This window comes from Bos taurus, chromosome 11 (assembly GCF_002263795.3).
Source record: "Bos taurus isolate L1 Dominette 01449 registration number 42190680 breed Hereford chromosome 11, ARS-UCD2.0, whole genome shotgun sequence".
Taxonomy (NCBI): Eukaryota; Metazoa; Chordata; class Mammalia; order Artiodactyla; family Bovidae; genus Bos; species Bos taurus.
Window position 1 is genome coordinate 11214621 of NC_037338.1, and position 17551 is coordinate 11232171.

Below are 17551 nucleotides of genomic sequence, written 5' to 3' on the forward strand. Positions count from 1 at the left end.
CAGCAACCCCACAATGCTCCGCGGCAGAGAAATCCCCAGAAGCTTCACAAAGCCGTTGGACCGGGAGAGGAAGGGGTGGGCCACTTCCGCCACTCTATGGTTCGCTACCATAGAGTCGGCGTGGCTAGAAGGGTCAGAGGCTGGGCCTCGGTGAGAGCTACGAGAATCGTTGGTAAGGGAAGGTTAGCCGGTTTTCCATGGTGCCATTATTTTTGAGCATGTAGAACCCTTGCTTGGCCGCGTTAGCCACTAACTCTAATTCTATTCCCCCTATCTCCCAAGACCAAGGGATGCAATAAACGCATATATTTATTGACTGGTGACTGAGAGACAGGCCTTTACTAAGCATTTGACGTGAGTGAGCTCGTTGTTACACACTATCGTTTTGGTAGTACCACGATCACGCCCACTTTACAGACGAGGGAACTGAGGCTGAGGGGTTAGGTGTCCAACATCACACGTGGGCACCTGGCCCGAATGCTCGTTTTCTGGTTTGGCATTGTCAGAGCTTCCTCGAGTGTCGGGTACATCAGGCCTACTGGTACACCCCCAGAGCCTACTGACTACGACCGCACAAACGCCAGTGGAACTAGGCAGAGGATGAGCAGAGCAGGGGTCGCCCGAGACCACCTGGGCGCTAGACGAATGCCTTCCCAAGAAGAGGATGGGAAAAAGGAAAGCACAGCTAGAAGATAAATCGTTGTCTTGCGAAGCTGCCGCCGTGAGGATTCGGCCGAGGACGCACGAGCCGACTAGCCAAGTCTTTCGGGGCTGAGGCGAGTCCTGCGGGTCTCCATTCTCCGTTCCCGCGGCCTCCCAGGCCCGCCCTCTGCCTGAGAGGTCCTGCAGAGTCTAACCCAAAAAGAGAAATGCTGGGGCGGGGGCCGGCAGTTGCAGTTAACAATTTAGACCAATCAGCCCTCGGCCTCACTTCTCTCGACCAATAGGAAGTGGGCTAGGGCGTAGGGGCGGAAAATGTGGCTACATAAGCAGGCCTCAGAGCCAATCAGTCCTAGGCCTCATTCCGGTCCGCCAACCGACGGCGTGAGCGGGTCCGGGGGCGGGAGGCCAGAGCAGCTGTCAGGCCGAAGTCCGGCTAGCTACGCGCGGCGGGGTGGCTGGAAGAAGCGCGGTGCCCGGCCGGGCCCTGGAGATGGTCCCCGGCGCCGCGGGCTGGTGTTGTCTCGTGCTCTGGCTCCCCGCGTGCGTCGCGGCCCACGGTGAGCAGCAACGGGCGGGGCTACGCTTCAGGGCGGGGCTGGCGGACCAGCTTGAGCGCGTCCTGGGCCGGGGGCCACGGGTCACCTTGGGGACCCCGCGAATTCGGAGCAAGGCAGGTCCAGACACCGGCACCTGGAGTGGGTGGGTAGTGGTCCCCAGGGACATTAACTGGGCGCGGCCTGAGACTGGGCTGTGAGTCCCCAGCTACCCACGTCGAAGGAAGGCTCCCCCTACCCCCACTAGCGCCGACTTAGGTGGCTGACGGGGGCGAAGAACAAGGAACGCCTAGGGGTACTACAGGCTGGAAATATGTGAGCACTCACATACATAAATGGGACCCTGGAGAATGGAAAGGCTACCCACTCCAGTATTCTGGCCTGGAGAATTCCATGGACTGTATAATCCATGGAGTCGCAGAGTCGGACACGACTGAGCGACTTTCACACTCACAGGAATACTACAAGCTGGAAATATGTGAGCACTCACATACATAAATGGGACCACACGTTGCTATACGTGGGCTTACACGCACTTAGCACATACGCACACACTAAACCTGTTTGCATCTACACGAGAACATAAACATACACCCATATACATACGTGAGCACATGTGTGTATCTATACTTAATTTACACGGATCAGCGGATACAAAGGCTAGGCAAAGATGTGTAGGGAGGAGGGGAATTTTAGTGCTAATCCAGGAAGGCCTCCTGGGAGTGTATCTCTATTTGACTGGAAGCCTTCACTCCCAGGACAAAAGGCTGTATGTGTAGCCCAGTACCAACCAGTGGACCTCTACCTGGTGGCTGATTAGGATGTAGAAAAGGACAGCTAAAGCCACAGTTGATCCCAGCCCTGACACAAGCCCTGACTTGTGGCAGAAGTTTCCACCCTTTCACGCTACTCAATCTCTCTGGGCTAAGGAATCCAGCCGCTTAAGTTCAGGTAAAACATTACACTTAGGTACTAAAGAGATCCACATCCCAGAAAAATCTAGTTGTTCTGGCACTTCCCTGCTGGAAATAGTTGTTCATTCACTCAACAACCTTTTAGAGCACGAGTTATAGTCTAGCCACTATGTTGGTTAAGGTGGACACAGTATGGAATGAAATCACAAACTTAAGTCCTTGTTCTAGTGCAGGAGAGAGACAACAAACAAAAATAATTCCAAATTATGTTAAAAGTGTCATTGGAGACAAAGTACATTTTTGAATGGGCATAAAGGAGGGCAGTCACAGGGCAGGTTTCTCTGAGAAAGTGATCTGATGGATGAATAGGAGTGAGCCCTATAAAGAGGTAGAGGTGTGGTATGGTGAGGGAACTTACAAGAAGACTTGGAGATGTGAAGAAACTGGAGGCCAGTGTAGTTAGAACACAGGAAGGGAAGAGATGAGGTTGGGGTAGCTGCCAACGGCCAGATCAAGCAGGGCCTTGCAGACTAGAGTTTAGGCTTTAAGTGCAAAAGGCAGTCCTTGAAGAGTATTGACACTCTGGCAGTGGTGATATGATCACATCTGCTTTAAGGTGTTTTAAGGAAATTCCTGGCAGTTGTTAGGGGAATGGACCTTAGGGAGCAAGAATACAGGCTAAGATAGACCAGTTAAAAAGCTGCATCAGCTAGGACAAGAAATGGTAGTGACTGGACGAGGGGGGAATGGCAGTGGAACCAGACTTTTTTTTTTTTTTACAACAGCTACCACATCTACCACCTTGAAACTCTAAAGTCTGCTTCAGAGCAAAGATGAATTAACCCTCAGAGAGGTAACACTGGAACTCTCAGTCTCCCTGGCTCACCTGTGTAAGCAGCAGCAGCTGTAAACCTCTGGGGTCACTAACTGTCTGCATCAGCTCTATCCTCCCCAGGGCAGAGACCATCTATACTACGTACTGTGAGGACACAGTTGGCTGAAGCTGGGTCTCTGGGCCCAGACCATAGCTAGCCTGTTGAAGGCATGGGGTCCATGATCTGAACCTGAAACCAGCTTTTCCCCCGGAGGCTTCTCACCTGTACATTTTACCTTTCAGGCTTACGCATCCATGATTATTTGTACTTTCAAGTGCTGAGTCCTGGGGACATTCGCTACATCTTCACAGCCACGCCTGCCAAGGACTTTGGTGGTATCTTTGTAAGTTCAGGGAGGCCCCCTCACATCTGATGCTGTCTCCACATTTCCCCCTACTAAGTTGAGGTGACCTTCATCAATTCAATCAATACCTGAGTGCTGGGACAGAGAAGGGGGCAGAATTCTGCTCTGTCTTCCAGGGGCTATAGAGCCAGGAAGGCAGGGCTTCCGGCTGTTCCTCTGGGTATAATACAGACCTGGGCATCACAGAGGGAAACTCTTCTTCTTAGGGACATGAAGTAGTTAAAAAAAAGCCAAAGGCTCTGCTAGCTCCACTGCTGAACTATTAATACATGACTCTGGGTCCACAGCAACTTCCCTGTGTCTGTGAAAGGGAGGGTGGAGAAAAAATAAATAAAGATTTGACCAAAAAAAAAAGGGGAGGGTGGGATAGGACAACCAGACAATTGTGAGAATTGAGTAAAAGTGCTCAAGTGTCCAGCACACAGAAATCACGCATTTCCTTCTCATTTTGTGAGGAGCTGATATGATGGAATGATCAGCTCAGTCCTAACCTCTCCCCACACTTTCACCTGTTTAAATATCTTTCAGCACACAAGGTATGAGCAGATTCACCTTGTCCCTGCGGAACCTTCAGAGGCCTGTGGGGAACTCAGCAACGGTTTCTTCATCCAGGACCAGATCGCGCTGGTGGAGAGGGGGTAAGGCGCGGACAGGCAGAGGCACCAGGGGAGAGTCTGAGATCAGTGTTGGTGGTGATACTTTGAAATAACTGTTTTTAAATAATTCATCTTTTTAAGAATCTTTTAAGAAATGTCTTAAAATTATCCAGGCCTTTGGCCATTTACTTGTGAGCCTCTATAAAAAAATAATCCTCCATGATTGGTCCTTCTTGCACCCTCCCAGGGTGGTGGTCTGGGGAGGGGATAGCTCCCCTGCCTTTTCTTTGGTCTCATCATCACCTCTTCCAGGGGCTGCTCCTTCCTGTCCAAGACCCGGGTGGTGCAGGAGCACGGCGGGCGGGCAGTGATCATCTCTGACAACGCGGTTGACAATGACAGCTTCTACGTGGAGATGATCCAAGACAGTACCCAGCGCACAGCTGACATCCCCGCCCTCTTCCTGCTCGGCCGAGATGGGTGAGGGGTCCTTGTCTCTGGCTGTATTAGCACCAAACTAGGTGCCACAACTCGGGGAGGTCAAGGGCAATTACTAGTCCCTACCCACAAGCCTCACCTTGGGGTGCCCTGGTTGGAGGGCCAAAAAAGTCCTCAGGCTCTGGAACTCCCAAAGTAATGGGGACAGTGGGGCATGATGGGGTGCCGAGAAAGTGACCATCACCACCTCTCTCCATGCCCTCCCAGCTACATGATCCGCCGCTCCCTGGAACAGCATGGGCTGCCTTGGGCCATCATTTCCATCCCAGTCAATGTCACCAGCATCCCCACCTTTGAGCTGCTGCAACCGCCCTGGACCTTCTGGTAGAAGAGTTGGTCCCACATTCCAGCCATAAGCAACTCTAGGCTGAGAAGGGAAAATCCAGGAATTCTGCTGTTCAGGATTTGGGGATAGCATTTGGGAACTGGTGGAGCCAGGCAGAGGAAAAGGGCTTGGGCCTTGGCTCAGCTAAAGGAAGCCACACCACTGGCCTTTCCTCCCCTGGGCTCCTAAGGTGTCTCATGCTATGGGAAGAGGCAAGAGCCAGGCCCGGGGGCTGGTGGGCTCGGGTCTGAAACTAAAGGGGCCAACAGCAGATGGTTTGAGAGCCATCTGAAAGCTGTCACACCCCACCTGGCTCCAGCCTCCCCACCCAGAGTCTTTCACAGCAATTGCTGGAATGGTGTAAGGAGCTGGTGTTTGAGGACTTAATAAACCCTCAGTGACTTTTTAGCAATAAAGCCTCTCATCAGGGTTGCAACTGTGTCCTAGAGTAAAGCACACAGGGGTGGGGTGGGGGGCTTCAAACACTCACTTGGTCCCACGCTCTTGTTTTGAAGGGAGGAAACTGAGGCCCAGAGAGGGTACAAGGCTTGCCCAGGGTCCTTCAGGACCAGTGCTCAGACTGCTAATCCTGGATCCCGACAGCCTCCTGCTCAAGAACTCAGGAAGCGGTGGTTCAGCCCCCGAGGAAAAGCCTCCTTGTTTTGTAGTCTGGTCCTGGGGATCCACACTGGACCTCAGAGGAGCCCTGCTCTTAGACCTGAGAAACGTTTGCACAGCAGATATAGACGAGACGAGGGATGAATCCAAACTGGGGAGCTGGAGCTCCCATCTCCTGCCGTCACCGCTCTGTCCTATGCATTCTGGGACCATCCACGTGACTGTTGCCTGCTTGTCAAGCCATCCTCCACAAAGCATTCCTGTAAAGGCCTGTCACCATTCATGTTTTATTGAGAACAGTGGGCAGGGGGGGAGGAGGGGGTGCTGGCTGCTCTGAAGAATTAAGAACCCAATAGGCTATTCAGGCAGATTCCACCTGCTCACGATCCAAGAAAGGGCCCATGCGGCGGCACCTGGCCTCCCTAGGATCCCTCAGCAGGGGCATGCGGCAGGCCCCTCAGGGAAGGGGGGCAGAAAAGAATTGCGGGTGACAGGTTACAATTTCCACAGCTTCCAACCCAAGAGCAAGGGGTGGTGCTAATCTGGGGAGGAGGAAGACAGTCAGGGCTAATCTTGAGTATCCAGCCCAGCTCTTCTAGGTTTCTGGAAGACTTGTGTTCCTCTGTGGAGATCCTAAAGATGGAGATTGAGACCAGGAGAGCCCCTCACTGATCAAAGTTCTAGAAGACTCTAGAACATCCTCAGTTAGGGAGCAGAGGTCTTTCACCCCCCAAGTCTCAGCTATGCTGCTAGAGTCCTAAATGGATGAGGGTAAGAGGAGGGGTGCTGATCCCCCCATACCCCTCCCAAGGGAGGCAGACACCTCTTCCAGACCCTGTGAGGCTAGCCACTGTACCAGGGCCTAGAGGAAAGGCACAAGTACAGAGATTCTGGGGGAGGGGCTAATCGCTACTCCCCGATGTCTAAACGATGGGTGAGGTGGGGAGAGGGGGGTAATCCCCGTGGTTCAGTGCTCCCCACAGAGCGCTTAAGAGAAGGTGCAGTGGGGCCCAGTTCCCCACTCCTGCCTCTCTAGGCTGTGCCAGTGGTCAGGCTACAACAGTGGGAGGTAGGGAAGTCGGTAAGGGCATCTTGGCCCCTCTCTTCTTCAGTGGAGTCAGGGTGTTCTCGGGTTGCCACTCTGTTACTGCCCCCCTCCCCCCATACTGAGTTGAGAGGGCTGAAGCCTCAAGCGGATGAGTAAGTGGGGCCATGGGGAAGAACACTGTTAGGCCCTGACCTTGGTTCCAGCCACTTACATCCGAACCTCAGGGGGAAGCCAGTTCTGAGCGGCTCAGTGACAGCGCAGAGCCTGAGCCACGCAGCAGCAGTGTCCGGGCGTGAGGTCCAGCGGGGGGAGAGGGCCTAGGGTCCAGCCTGTCTTACCCTCCGGCAGAAAGAGTGCTGAAATGGGGGGGAAGTGGGCGACAGGAGTGGGGTGTTCCTTCCAAGCCTCTGCTCTGGGGAAAGGCCCCCTCTTCTGCAGGGTTTGGGGTAGGAGTGCTTCTGAGCAGGGTGACATCACACATCAGTCATCTCATCCCCCAGCTCGGCATCTTCCGGCTCTCCCTCCTCCTCCTCCTCTTCCTCCTCCTCCTCCTCAGAGGTCATGTTGGGCTCATCGGCCTCTGCCAGACATTTAGGGCAGGAACAGACGAACAGATAGTTCTCCCTGCAGAGGGCGAGGGGGCACGATGGTGAGGGCAGTCAGGCAGCCACTGGAATGGAGGACCCCAGAGCCCCGCTGCCCACCGCAGCCCCCGCTGGCACCTGAGGATCTTGTGGCGGCTGTGGCGGCTTCGCTCCCGCTGACAGCAGTCTAAGTAGCTGATGCAGATTTCCTAAGGGGCACAAGAGAGGTTGGGCCGATGGTCTTTCTAACAGGTGGGATTAGGGCCTCCCCAACCTCTGCCCCGTGTCCAACCATTGCCTCGTCCCCAGGAGCCTGAGCTGCCCTTTAGCGAAAGGGCAGGCCACCCCAATCCATCCCCTTGTGCTCAGAGCAGGGATGGGACTGTGAGGCTTTGACAGTCTGAACTGGGGGCTATGGTTGGGCCTTTAGGCCATGGCCGAGGTCTGTCTGTGGCTGGGGCAGAGGTTATCTTGCTGTGAAGCTACTTGCCCTGAAAGAAGTATCAAGCAGGCTCTGTGTACTGCTCTAACAGCCAGGACCCCAAACCACATTAGCAACCCATAGTCCAAGCCACAAAGGGCCATTTCCTGTTTCCTTAGAAGCTGCAGATTCCTTGATCAAAAAGCAGCTGGACACAAGAACTCAGGCACACAGTGCTCTCTCAAACACTGCTGAGGCTTTCTGGAGTTATTTTTTGAAGTGAGGTGGGGTCAGAGCACACTCACAGGCAAGACTAAGGTCCTGCAGCATGAAGGGATTCAACCCAACAGCCTGAACCTGGGGCTGGAGCCACTGCTGCTCCTGATTCCTGGAGAGAACTTGCCAGGCCTCCTGCCCACCCACCCCCACAGCTACTTGCCCCCTCACCTCTCCTGGCTTAATATCCTCCAGGGCGGTGACATGCAAAAGGAAGTTGTTTTCTGGGAAGGAGGTCTCTGCATTGGGGACACAGCTGTGGTTGCCTGGGTCATGAGAGGCAGATAATGAGGATTGTTGACTAAGAAAAATAACAGCCTTAACTGTGCAGAGCCCTGGGCCCCGTCTTTTCTTGTTCTCTGATCCCTGTTGGGCTGTGCAGGTCCCCGGGCCCCGGTGTCCTGTCTCCCTGTCCAGCGCTCTTTCCTGAAGAGCACAGGCCCAGATGTGCTCCCACATCACTGCCCTGCCCCACCTGCCATGCCTGGCCCTGCTCTTCTCCTCACTGGTCCCCTTGATCCTCAGCTGTTCCCAGTGTCTCACAAAGGGAGGGACAGGGCTGTGAAAGGGATGCCCGTGCCGGAAACTTAACTCAGGCCTGTCTGTCACTGGTAACAGCTGGGAGCCTAGTTTAGGAAAAGTAGTGTCCCCAGAGCCTGGGAGGAAAGGTCTGCGGTGAGGAGAGCAGAGGGTGGGAGGCTGGGATCTGGAAAAACAGTCTGAACTGGCTCTGTCCCTCCATCAGGTGCTGATGAGACTGCCTTCCAGCCTGAGCTCCTCCTGGGTTCTTAGGACACTCAGGACTCACAGGGCAGTGGTGGGGCAAGACCCAGGGTTCCCTCTGCAAGAATCAGAGCTCTGTGCCCTGCCTTAGCACCGGGCCAGCCCACTGGAAAGCATGAGCAGTCCAATAAATGAATGGAAAGTGATATGGGAGACCAAGCGGAAATCCTCCAGCTCAGCCCTAATCCCACTCCCAGACTCAACTCGACCAGCCCAGGAGGGACCAACAGAGGAGAACTGCAGCGTGAGGCTGCGCCTTCTCAATGCCGGGACTCACAGCAGCTCTGCAGCACAAAGAGGCCAGATCCTTCACAGTTAAGAAACTCGCCGGTTGCTGTAAGACAGTCGTATGCAGATGGTATTACGTCCATGTCATAGGTAGGAAAAGCAAATAGGCTTATAAGGACAGGCCTGGCTCCACTGTCTGCCACCCAGTCACTCCCATTTACCTGACAATGCTTCTCTGAGGCACAAGCTTGCTTTCCTCTTTATGATACCAACGCACGATCTGGCACTCCCCCACCCCCCGCATGAGGCCTCTGCATGGACTGCAGGGCCATTTCTCATGTATGCCCTGCAGACAGGCATGAAGCTTCACACAGGGATTACCTTCCCCAACCATGAACTCAGAGCTCCCTGGGGGAAGACTGTGTCCACCAACTGACTGATGGGGGCTTCCAAAGTCAGGTGAAGCCAAGGCTCCATCTCACCAACCTGCCTCGATGTCCTTGTACAGCTGGTCAATGAAGGCGTCCAGCTGCTCACGGTCCTCAGGCTTCAGCTCCAGAGCATCACAGGCATGGACCCACTGGCTCAGGGAGCTGGGGGTTCCAGGCAGCCATGGTTGGAGAGGAGAAAGACCCAGCTCACAGGGCTCTCCACCTCCAAGCAAGTTAAGTCCATTTCTTTCTCCCGAGAGGGGGTGGGGGTGGGTAGGTGTGTCCTTTCCCAACTAAGTGTTCCCAAGAAAGACTCGGTCTGTCTGACCCTCGCCCCTGAGTTTAGTCCAGCATTCTGGCCAGAGTTACACCCTGCCCCACCCTAGTCTTGAAAGGAGCTTGGCTACTTTTCTCAATCTTCCACCCCAGCCCTGAGGGACAAGTCCAAGAGCTCTGGAACATTCTCTCCTAACCTGGTCCCAATTCCTTGGCCATTGGTCCCAACAAGAGCAAAGAGAGACCGGAATCCATCCGGAGTGAACCACTGTGGGGAGAAAGGAGAAGGGCACTCAGTGGGCAGCCACTTGCTCTTCTTCCTGATACAACTCTGTTGAGGAAGCTTGTTGTGAGTCAGTCCCACCCCAACTCCGTAAGACCAGGTCTGCTCTTGCTTACCTGTCCCAGGCGGACACGCTGCCCTGGTTGCTCCCAGAGGGCTGGAGTGACTGGGAGGCCACTGGTCCCACCTTCCCACTCACCTGGCTGAGTGCTTCTTCATAAAGCGCCTCTGTGAAGAGTCTCCGCAGTAGCTCCAGCTGACCCTGGGTTAGGGAAAGCAGGGAGAGACCTGCAGCTCTGGGGTTTCCCCTTAGCACCCAGGCAGGGCCCAGAAAACCATGTAAGGGAAGGAAAAGGGTGAGCTCTAAAGACAGCTTTCCCAGGGGGCAAAGGAAAGCCATGGAGTTCTGATCTCCAAAGAGCCTTGGCAGTCTGCTGGTCTCTTCCAACCAGGGTAGCAAACCCCAAATTCCTATTTTCTAGCACTTATACCAGCACCACCCTCCAGAGCAGCTTGACGCTCCCCTCCTTTCCCCAGATTCAGTGCAGGAAGGCCTGCCCCAAAAGCCCTTTTACACCTGCCTCCCCCTTCAGGCAGCTCCTGCACAGAACTCTGCTCTCCTCGGGGAGAATGCATAACTCTTTGATCTGAAGCGAGTGCTCAGTACATGGGCAACTAGAAGTCTATTTCACCCCACTTCCTAACCTGCAGACCCCCTCAACCCTCCATTTTTCATTACACTTGATTTGCCCACTGCTATCCGATTATGGGGTCCTGCCTCCCATATCAGGGCACCCAGCCCCTCTATCCTTGGTCATCACCCCACTTTGCAATTTTAAGTCCACATTAGGTTATGAAGTTAAACAGCAACAGAAATACAAGTCTCTGAACAGATTTTTGGACCCAGGCGCGAACTTCTTCCTGTGACTGGGAAGGGAGCAAGTTGTGAAGCTTCCTCCAGGTAGCCATAGACAGCCCAGGCTACTAGCAGGGGTGGGAGGGTCATGGGGGGAGACCAACCTTGAATTTGTCCCCTAGGAGTTTATGGACAATTTCCTCCTCCTCATTAGCAGTTTTATTACAGAACTGGGAGAAGAGCCTGATCCAACGATCCTTATCCTTAGCCTGTAGTGAACAAATATACTTCAAGGTCAGGTTGATACATGCCCATGCATGCATGTGCACAGATGGACTCACAGACACCCTCTTCTTTACTGTCATTCCTGCCCTTGTGGGAAGAGTCGGCTGTCATTCCAAAGCCCCAGCCCTCAGAGAAACACCATCACACATTAGCTTCTAGGTAGACTCTTCCTCCCAGCCCTGCCCATACCCAACCATCTCCCCAGCTGCTGCCAAGCTAGCCAATTCACGACACTTGGGAAAATAGAATGAGGCTGAGGAGCAACAGTATTAAAGAAGGGGTCAGAGCAGCTTCTCTTGCTGTACCTAAAGAGATACAATCCTGAAAAGGTGATGCTTATAAATGGCACGCATGAACTGCTGCTGCACAGGCAGTCATCTCATAGATCAAAGATCACAGGCAAGATAAGCTCCCCTCCCCCTGCCAGATTTATGGTTAGCTACTCCTAAGGTGTACATGCAAGCAGCTCTTCTTTGAGAGGCCCAGAAAGAACTCTGTATCCAAGCCAGAGTCTTAAAGTAAGAAGGAAACTGAGGTCAAGGGTTGAATGAGGCCAGAGTCAGCTTTCTCCGGAAGATCAGGTGGGCTCACCTGTTTCACTGTGGCCACCATCCGGGCCATCAACATTATGCTTGCAGTCTCAGGCGGGTAGTGAACACTCCTGGGGAGAAAGATAAAGGTTTGGCCTAGAAATTCCCTTCCCAGTAGCCGAATTCAGGAAAGCCTGGTCTGACTGCTATAGAGAATCCTTCCTACCAATCCCATTCATAACCAAAGAGGGAAAGCTACTGGCAAGGACATGGGCAGGATTTTATATCTCTATGGGCTTAATGAGGCTCTTCTGGGAGTGTGTAAAATGCTGAGGATGGTGGGGCTGGCAGCTCAGATTTAAGGCAGGGGAAATAGGTGAAATGACCTCTGTTTGGCCCTAAGAATGGAGGAAAAATCCAGGCAGTGGTAACTTAAGAAAGATGGCTGCATCTGCTGAGCACCGCGAAGACACGCAAGGAGGAAAGGATAAAGGAGAGAAGAGAGGAAATGCTACCTACCTCCAGGCCTCCTGCAGCTTATTGAGAGGATGCGCGGGGTCATCCTGGGAGGGGCCTGGGCACAGGATCTGATGGTATTGCTCAGCTGCGGCCAGTCGACATTCTGCACTGCAGTACGTCACCTGTTGGGGGAGGTGGAGGTCAGCACCCAAGGATCTGGCCTGGGGTGAGGCACAGACACCTGTGTGGCCTCACCTCCTCTAACTTCACTCCTCCCACAAACAGCCCCTGAGCAGCAGTCAGTGGCATTATAGTATTATGAGACGAGGAAGCACTCAGTGCTCTGGGGGCATGTGAGAGGAGCACCTGCCCCAGGCTTTAAAACCGTGGGAAGGAGAGACTGCTTCTCGGGGACAGGGAAGGGCCCTGCCAGGCTCCGAGGCAGAGGGCAAGCTCCCAACAAGCCTATTTTCTGGGCAGTGGGACTGGAACCGCGTGGATGAAACTGGAGTAGTACTCAAGGCTTTTCAATGTCTTCCCTCCACTGGGGGCTCTGAGGGCCATGACCAGGTCTGTGCTCACTCCCGTCTCCCCAGCCAGGACTTCAGCTCGGCCCCAGGGCTGCTCACCCGGCAGTGGGGACAGCTCTGGTGCAGGTCTTGGCGCACAGTGCACAGCTCAGGGTGAGGCAGAACCTGGCCTGGTTTCCCAGTCAGTCTCTGGGCGTTTTCCTCTGCCTTCTCCAGTGCCCGAAGACAGTGGTCACAGGCTGGGGGAGAGAGCCAGACATGACAGTGTGTCTCAGAGCAGGGGCTGCATCTGTCCTTTCACAGCAATATCCGCGGGGCTACGACAGCACCTGGCTCACAGCAGATGTTTTAAGGGGTGAGTAAATGAATGACTATGTTAAAGAATGGAGCGAATTAATCAATTTCACATGCATTCAAAGATAGATGATACCTTCTTCCCTCTCTGCAGTCCCCACCCCGCCTGGCAGACTCTCCCTGCTTCTCCATGGGACTTAGTCTATGGGGCTCTCCACCCCTCCCCAAAACTGGGCTTTCCCCACATTCTGGAGCTGACTGACCGTCCTTTCAGAGATTTTTCTCTAGCCCAACGGAAGGGTGAAAAAAGCGAGTGGCTGGAAAGCTAAGAGCATGCTGTTTGTGATCCCTAATGCAGCCTTTTTTGAACAGGGGGCATGTGGTCTCTTCTTGGTAGTGGCTCCACTTTGGCACAGAGCCCTTCAGGATGGCGCTGCGTCCACCTGAGTGACAGGCCTCCTCCAGGGTACCCTTTGGAACAGCTTCTTTGCTACAGGCTCACAGCCCCAGATGGCCTGAGATTAGACAGGGGCATGGTTCTCAGGCACAGTTCTCCAAGAGAAGATGTGCTTTCCCTCCTGACACCGGGAGTCCCAGAGACTATCAGGGATATCTATGCTCTCCTCCAGGCGCCAAGGCTGCTGGGCACAGCGGCCCTCAGAGTGGGCGAGATGAGCTCACCTCGGTAGCGATAAAGTGCATTCCAGAGAAACTGCGCAGCCACCAGGGGCCGTTCTACGAATATGGTCTCCCCCTTCTGGATCAGCTGTGTGGCAAACAGCCCCTTTCCCTAAAAGGGCAGAGAAGGAATAGGATGGCCATAAGAAGAGGCAGAGGACAGAGCTTCAAGGGCTCCTCACCTCCACGTGCTTCCCTCTTGGCAGAGGCCTCTGTCTCAGGAGGGTCACTCCTGGAGCGTCGTCAGCCCCCTTCATAATCACCTCCTCCAGAAATGCAGTTCTACCCTACATTCAGTAGCACATCTTCCAAACTGTCCAGGGCAGAGGGCTGGGATGGGAAGAGAGCCACCATGGCAACCATGTTGGACTACCCAGAGGAGCGTTTTTAGCATGGCCAGAGGTTCACAGCAGGCTGGAGCCTCCAGTACTAGCGAGTGGTATAGGGCCGCCTTCTGAGTCACCCACGTGCCCCTCCAGGATCCTGGTCATGATGCTGCTCCTCAGGGTTGCAGAGAATCCTACACTGCAGGACGGGGAGGCCTAGTTTTCAGGAGAATGTGTCCTACTTCCCTAGTCAGCTCGGAACTCACAGTACCTAGCACAGTACCTGGTGCCCAACAAGTTCTCAGGTGCTACACTGGAAGGAATGACTAACCCTAGCACCAGTCCTAAGCCTAGCTTGCTGTGAAGCGTTGAGCCAACTGCCTTTTTCCATCTGTCTACCATGTGAAAAGCGAGTACTATAATAATACCTACCAGGTAGTTTCCAGGATGTTATGGTACAGCACAGGTGAGGGAACCCCATGCGCCACACTACTCAAAATGAGGTGATGGACTGGCAGCATGGGGATCGCCTGGGAGATGTTAGAACGCACAAGCTCAGGCCCCACGCCAGACCTGCCACATCAGAACCTGCATTTTAACAAGATGCCCAGGTGATTCACATGCATGTTAGTGAGAAGTCCTGGTCTAAAGCACTGCAGACACCGTGTATGGGATGAAAGATGAGAAAACAACTGTTGAATTGCCATCTCTCAAATGTGCTTCCCTGGTGGCTCAGACGGTAAAGTGTCTGTTTACAATGTGGGAGACCTGGGTTCGATCCCTGGGTCAGGAAGATCCTCTGGAGAAGGAAATGGTACCCCACTCCAGTACTCTTGCCTGGAAAATCCCATGGACAGAGGAGCCTGGTAGGCCACAGTCCTTGGGGTCACAAAGAGTTGGACACGACTGAATGACTTCAATTCACTTCAAATGTACAAAGGGACTCAGGAGACAGTTTTAAAAGCCAGGCAGTGACTGGCCCCGCTGGGCACTTTTGTGCACTCTACACTTAGAGGACTGGTGCCCCTGCCAATTGCCCCAGTAGTGCCAGTGAACTGTCACAAAAAGGGAGAGAAAGAAAATAACTGAGCCACCAGTGAAATGTCCTGTCATGTGGCCTCCTGGGTAGCTCCCCGTTTCCTCTGAACTCTAGTGCTTTGGCTAGGCAAGGGCACCTCCCCAGATCAGAGCAGCAGGATGTGTAGACCTGGACAGGCCCATGAGCCACAAATCTCAACCCTGTGAATAACTCTGGGAGCTCCAATAGCATGCTAGGGCAGCTGGAACAAAACCGTTGACAAAGCCGTGGATGCAGCTTGGTTGTCTTTCTAGAAGCCCACCTCCACACTGAGTAACCTCTGGGATCCCAACCTAGCAAAATGAAAACCTGGCCTTCCTCCGTGGGACGCAAAGATATTATGAACAGGGACCCACGCTACTTCTGACAGTCATCAATTTTGATATTGGATAAGCACTAATCTCTTTCTCCCTCTTTCTGGAGGACCAAATGGAGGAAATATTTAGTAATCAATGCAAAGGGAAGAATCAGAGCTGTTCCTCTATGAAACTACACATCCCCAAAACATATGAAGTGTTTCAAGAAAAAAACAGCTCTAATTCATATTACCAAGAAGCCTGGAGAGAAATGAATCTGAACCTGAATGTAAAGGGTACAAACTATGCAAAGTTATTTGCAATTTGAAAAGTAAGCTTATGTTTTTTTTAAAAGATTGTACAATAAAAATTTAAGACTCCAGTAAATAAATTCTTTATTAAATTATTTTCTAGAAAAATATCAATTGCCAAAAGTGAATTGAACAGGAAGGAAGCCAAGATAGACTAACAAGCAACACTAGCACCTGCCTGATGTGTACTACTACAGCATCTTGGTTGACATTTATCATATTTGATTAGGTTTCTGTTGTGACCAGTCATATCCCTGGCATAGCAACTGGCAAAATTTTGAAAATCATTCTTGCCAATATCCATAGAGGCAAAACAGAAAGTGGTAAAAAACCACCCCCACATGAGGCCCCCAGTCTATATGGTTTCATAAATCAGCTCTCTTGAACCAAAGAAGTAATTCTTATGCTATTTAAACTATTCAATAACAGAAGGAAAAAAATGGAAAGTTTCTCTATTTCACAAAACAAACAAAAAACCAAGTATAACTCTGATGTGGTAACCTGAGGAAGATACCATAAAGGAAAAAGAAAAATCACAAACCAATCCCACTTGATGAATACAGATGCAAAAAGGATAAGCCATCTTGTCACCAAGTCTGGGTACATGATTCTTCTGCAGCAGCACATAAGCTGCGGGCATAGAGAGGGAAGCCAGCCCCTTCTTCCAGACCTGGGGTTTTGATGGAAGGCTAGAACAGGACAACTGGGCAAGGAGAGTGGCTGAAGTGATGTAAGAGAGAAGTTAAAAAAAAAAAAAGGAGGAGGTTCAGAGATATGAGCAAAGTGAAAGTAAAGGTGAATATCTCTGCTTGCTAGGAGTGATGGAACTGAAACACCATCAAACTGTGAGCCAATGAGAGCACTGCAGGCCTTGGGGTGGAGATGGAGTTGTGGGCAGTGAGGAGCCCAAGGACACAGGGGAGTTGATTTACCACATTAAGAGAGGAATGCTCCAGACGCCTCTGGAGTGGAAAGAGGACAATGGAAGGTTAGGTTGGGGATCTGTGTGAATACCATGATGCTGAGAGCAGGAGCCACATGACTAGAAGGCTGACATCCAGGGCAGGAGCAAGGATACACACTGCCATTACAAATGATAAATTATTCAACCTCATTAGTAAAGAAATACAAATGAGAACAAAGCAGTATCATTTTGCACATATCAACTAATAAAGATAACCAAGAAAGAAAATACTTAGTGCTGGTGAGAAGAAAAGGATGCGTGCACAGACACTGAGCTTCACCATCTTTGACCTCAGGGATGGAAAACAAGATACAGTATAAAGATCCATAAATGAACAGTTGTTGAGTGAACAGCGGTCCTCCCATGAAAGACTATTACTCAACTCTTAAAAATTAATACCTAAAAGGATTATTGATATTGAAATACATACTGCTGCATCAGAAAGCAGCCTAAAAATATAACTTTAATATGCACATATTTGTACAAATACAAGATTATGAGTGTTTTACCTTTCCTTTTCTTACATGCACTTTCGAATTTTTTCTACACTGAACTTTAAAACACGATAGTAAAACAAAATGTCATCCTCTTGATTTAAACCTTTCAATGTTACCACGGGCTTCGGTCCAAATTCCTTGGCACTCCAAGACCCTTTGTGAAGTGTCCTGGCCTCTCTCCTCAATCCCCCCACCCAAATCTCACTCAGAAAGTTCTTGATGGCCCACGCTTTTTAGTACCGCAGCTCCCTCTGCCCGGCACGTCCCGCCCAACAGCTCTCAGGATCCAGCAGCAATATCCCCCGGCCTGGCGCTCCCCAGCCCAGCTAGCAGAAAGGCCCGGTTCCAGGGGAGGAGGGGGAGCGCAGGAGGACTCCGCGGGCCCCAGGCCACCGCGTGATCGCCCTGGAAGCCTGCACGCGGGTACCGACAAGGAGCCCCCGGGGCCGGATAGCAGAGTCCAAGCGGCAGAGGACCCTCTAAGCTGCAGGCATAGGGTCCCGCGGGGCTGTCTCCAAGGACGGGCTGGGTGGGGAACCCCGGCACGATTCGCCGCGGCCTCACCTTGGCGCTGCTCACAAAGCGGACTTCCACGGCGATCCGGGCCGGGCCCGCCACGCCCACGCAGAAGGAGAACACGTCGCACATGGAGGCCGCCATCTTGGGCGTACCTCCGCCTTCTGACCCTTGACCCAGCCTCGACCCGGGAG

At 52.6% G+C, this 17551-nt stretch overlaps 2 protein-coding genes across 6 annotated transcripts; one reads left to right on the plus strand and one right to left on the minus strand.

The window, feature by feature from the left end:
* Positions 1 to 96: 96 nt before the first annotated feature.
* PRADC1 (protease associated domain containing 1) lies at positions 97 to 5687 on the plus strand. 4 transcript variants are annotated; one of them, XM_059891168.1, is made up of 5 exons: positions 97 to 172; positions 3249 to 3349; positions 3899 to 4008; positions 4279 to 4446; positions 5305 to 5687. In XM_059891168.1, exons 1-5 carry the CDS (start codon positions 97 to 99, stop codon positions 5549 to 5551), a joined length of 702 nt encoding a protein of 233 aa, XP_059747151.1. In that variant the 3' UTR covers positions 5552 to 5687.
* On the minus strand, positions 5676 to 17523 carry SMYD5 (SMYD family member 5). 2 transcript variants are annotated; one of them, XR_236300.5, is made up of 14 exons: positions 17406 to 17523; positions 13373 to 13481; positions 12497 to 12636; positions 11928 to 12049; positions 11470 to 11539; positions 10758 to 10862; positions 9937 to 9999; positions 9652 to 9722; positions 9234 to 9340; positions 8797 to 8853; positions 7908 to 8002; positions 7178 to 7248; positions 6667 to 7079; positions 5676 to 6040 (listed from the first exon to the last, which is right to left on the minus strand). XR_236300.5 is itself a non-coding variant. In NM_001080248.1 (13 exon segments), coding segments are annotated over 13 exon segments (1257 nt in total). In that variant the 5' UTR covers positions 17502 to 17507; the 3' UTR covers positions 5682 to 6928.
* Between the last annotated feature and the right edge of the window lie 28 nt (positions 17524 to 17551).

What these genes read in the sequence shown, in the direction of transcription:
- PRADC1 (XM_059891168.1), top strand. Translation starts at nt 97, where the DNA reads ATGGTTCGCTACCATAGAGTCGGCGTGGCTAGAAGGGTCAGAGGCTGG. An exon ending in GAGAGCTACGAGAATCGTTG is followed by an intron (nt 173 to 3,248) that starts GTAAGGGAAGGT and finishes TTTACCTTTCAG; the next exon opens with GCTTACGCATCCATGATTAT. An exon ending in ATCGCGCTGGTGGAGAGGGG is followed by an intron (nt 4,009 to 4,278) that starts GTAAGGCGCGGA and finishes CACCTCTTCCAG; the next exon opens with GGGCTGCTCCTTCCTGTCCA.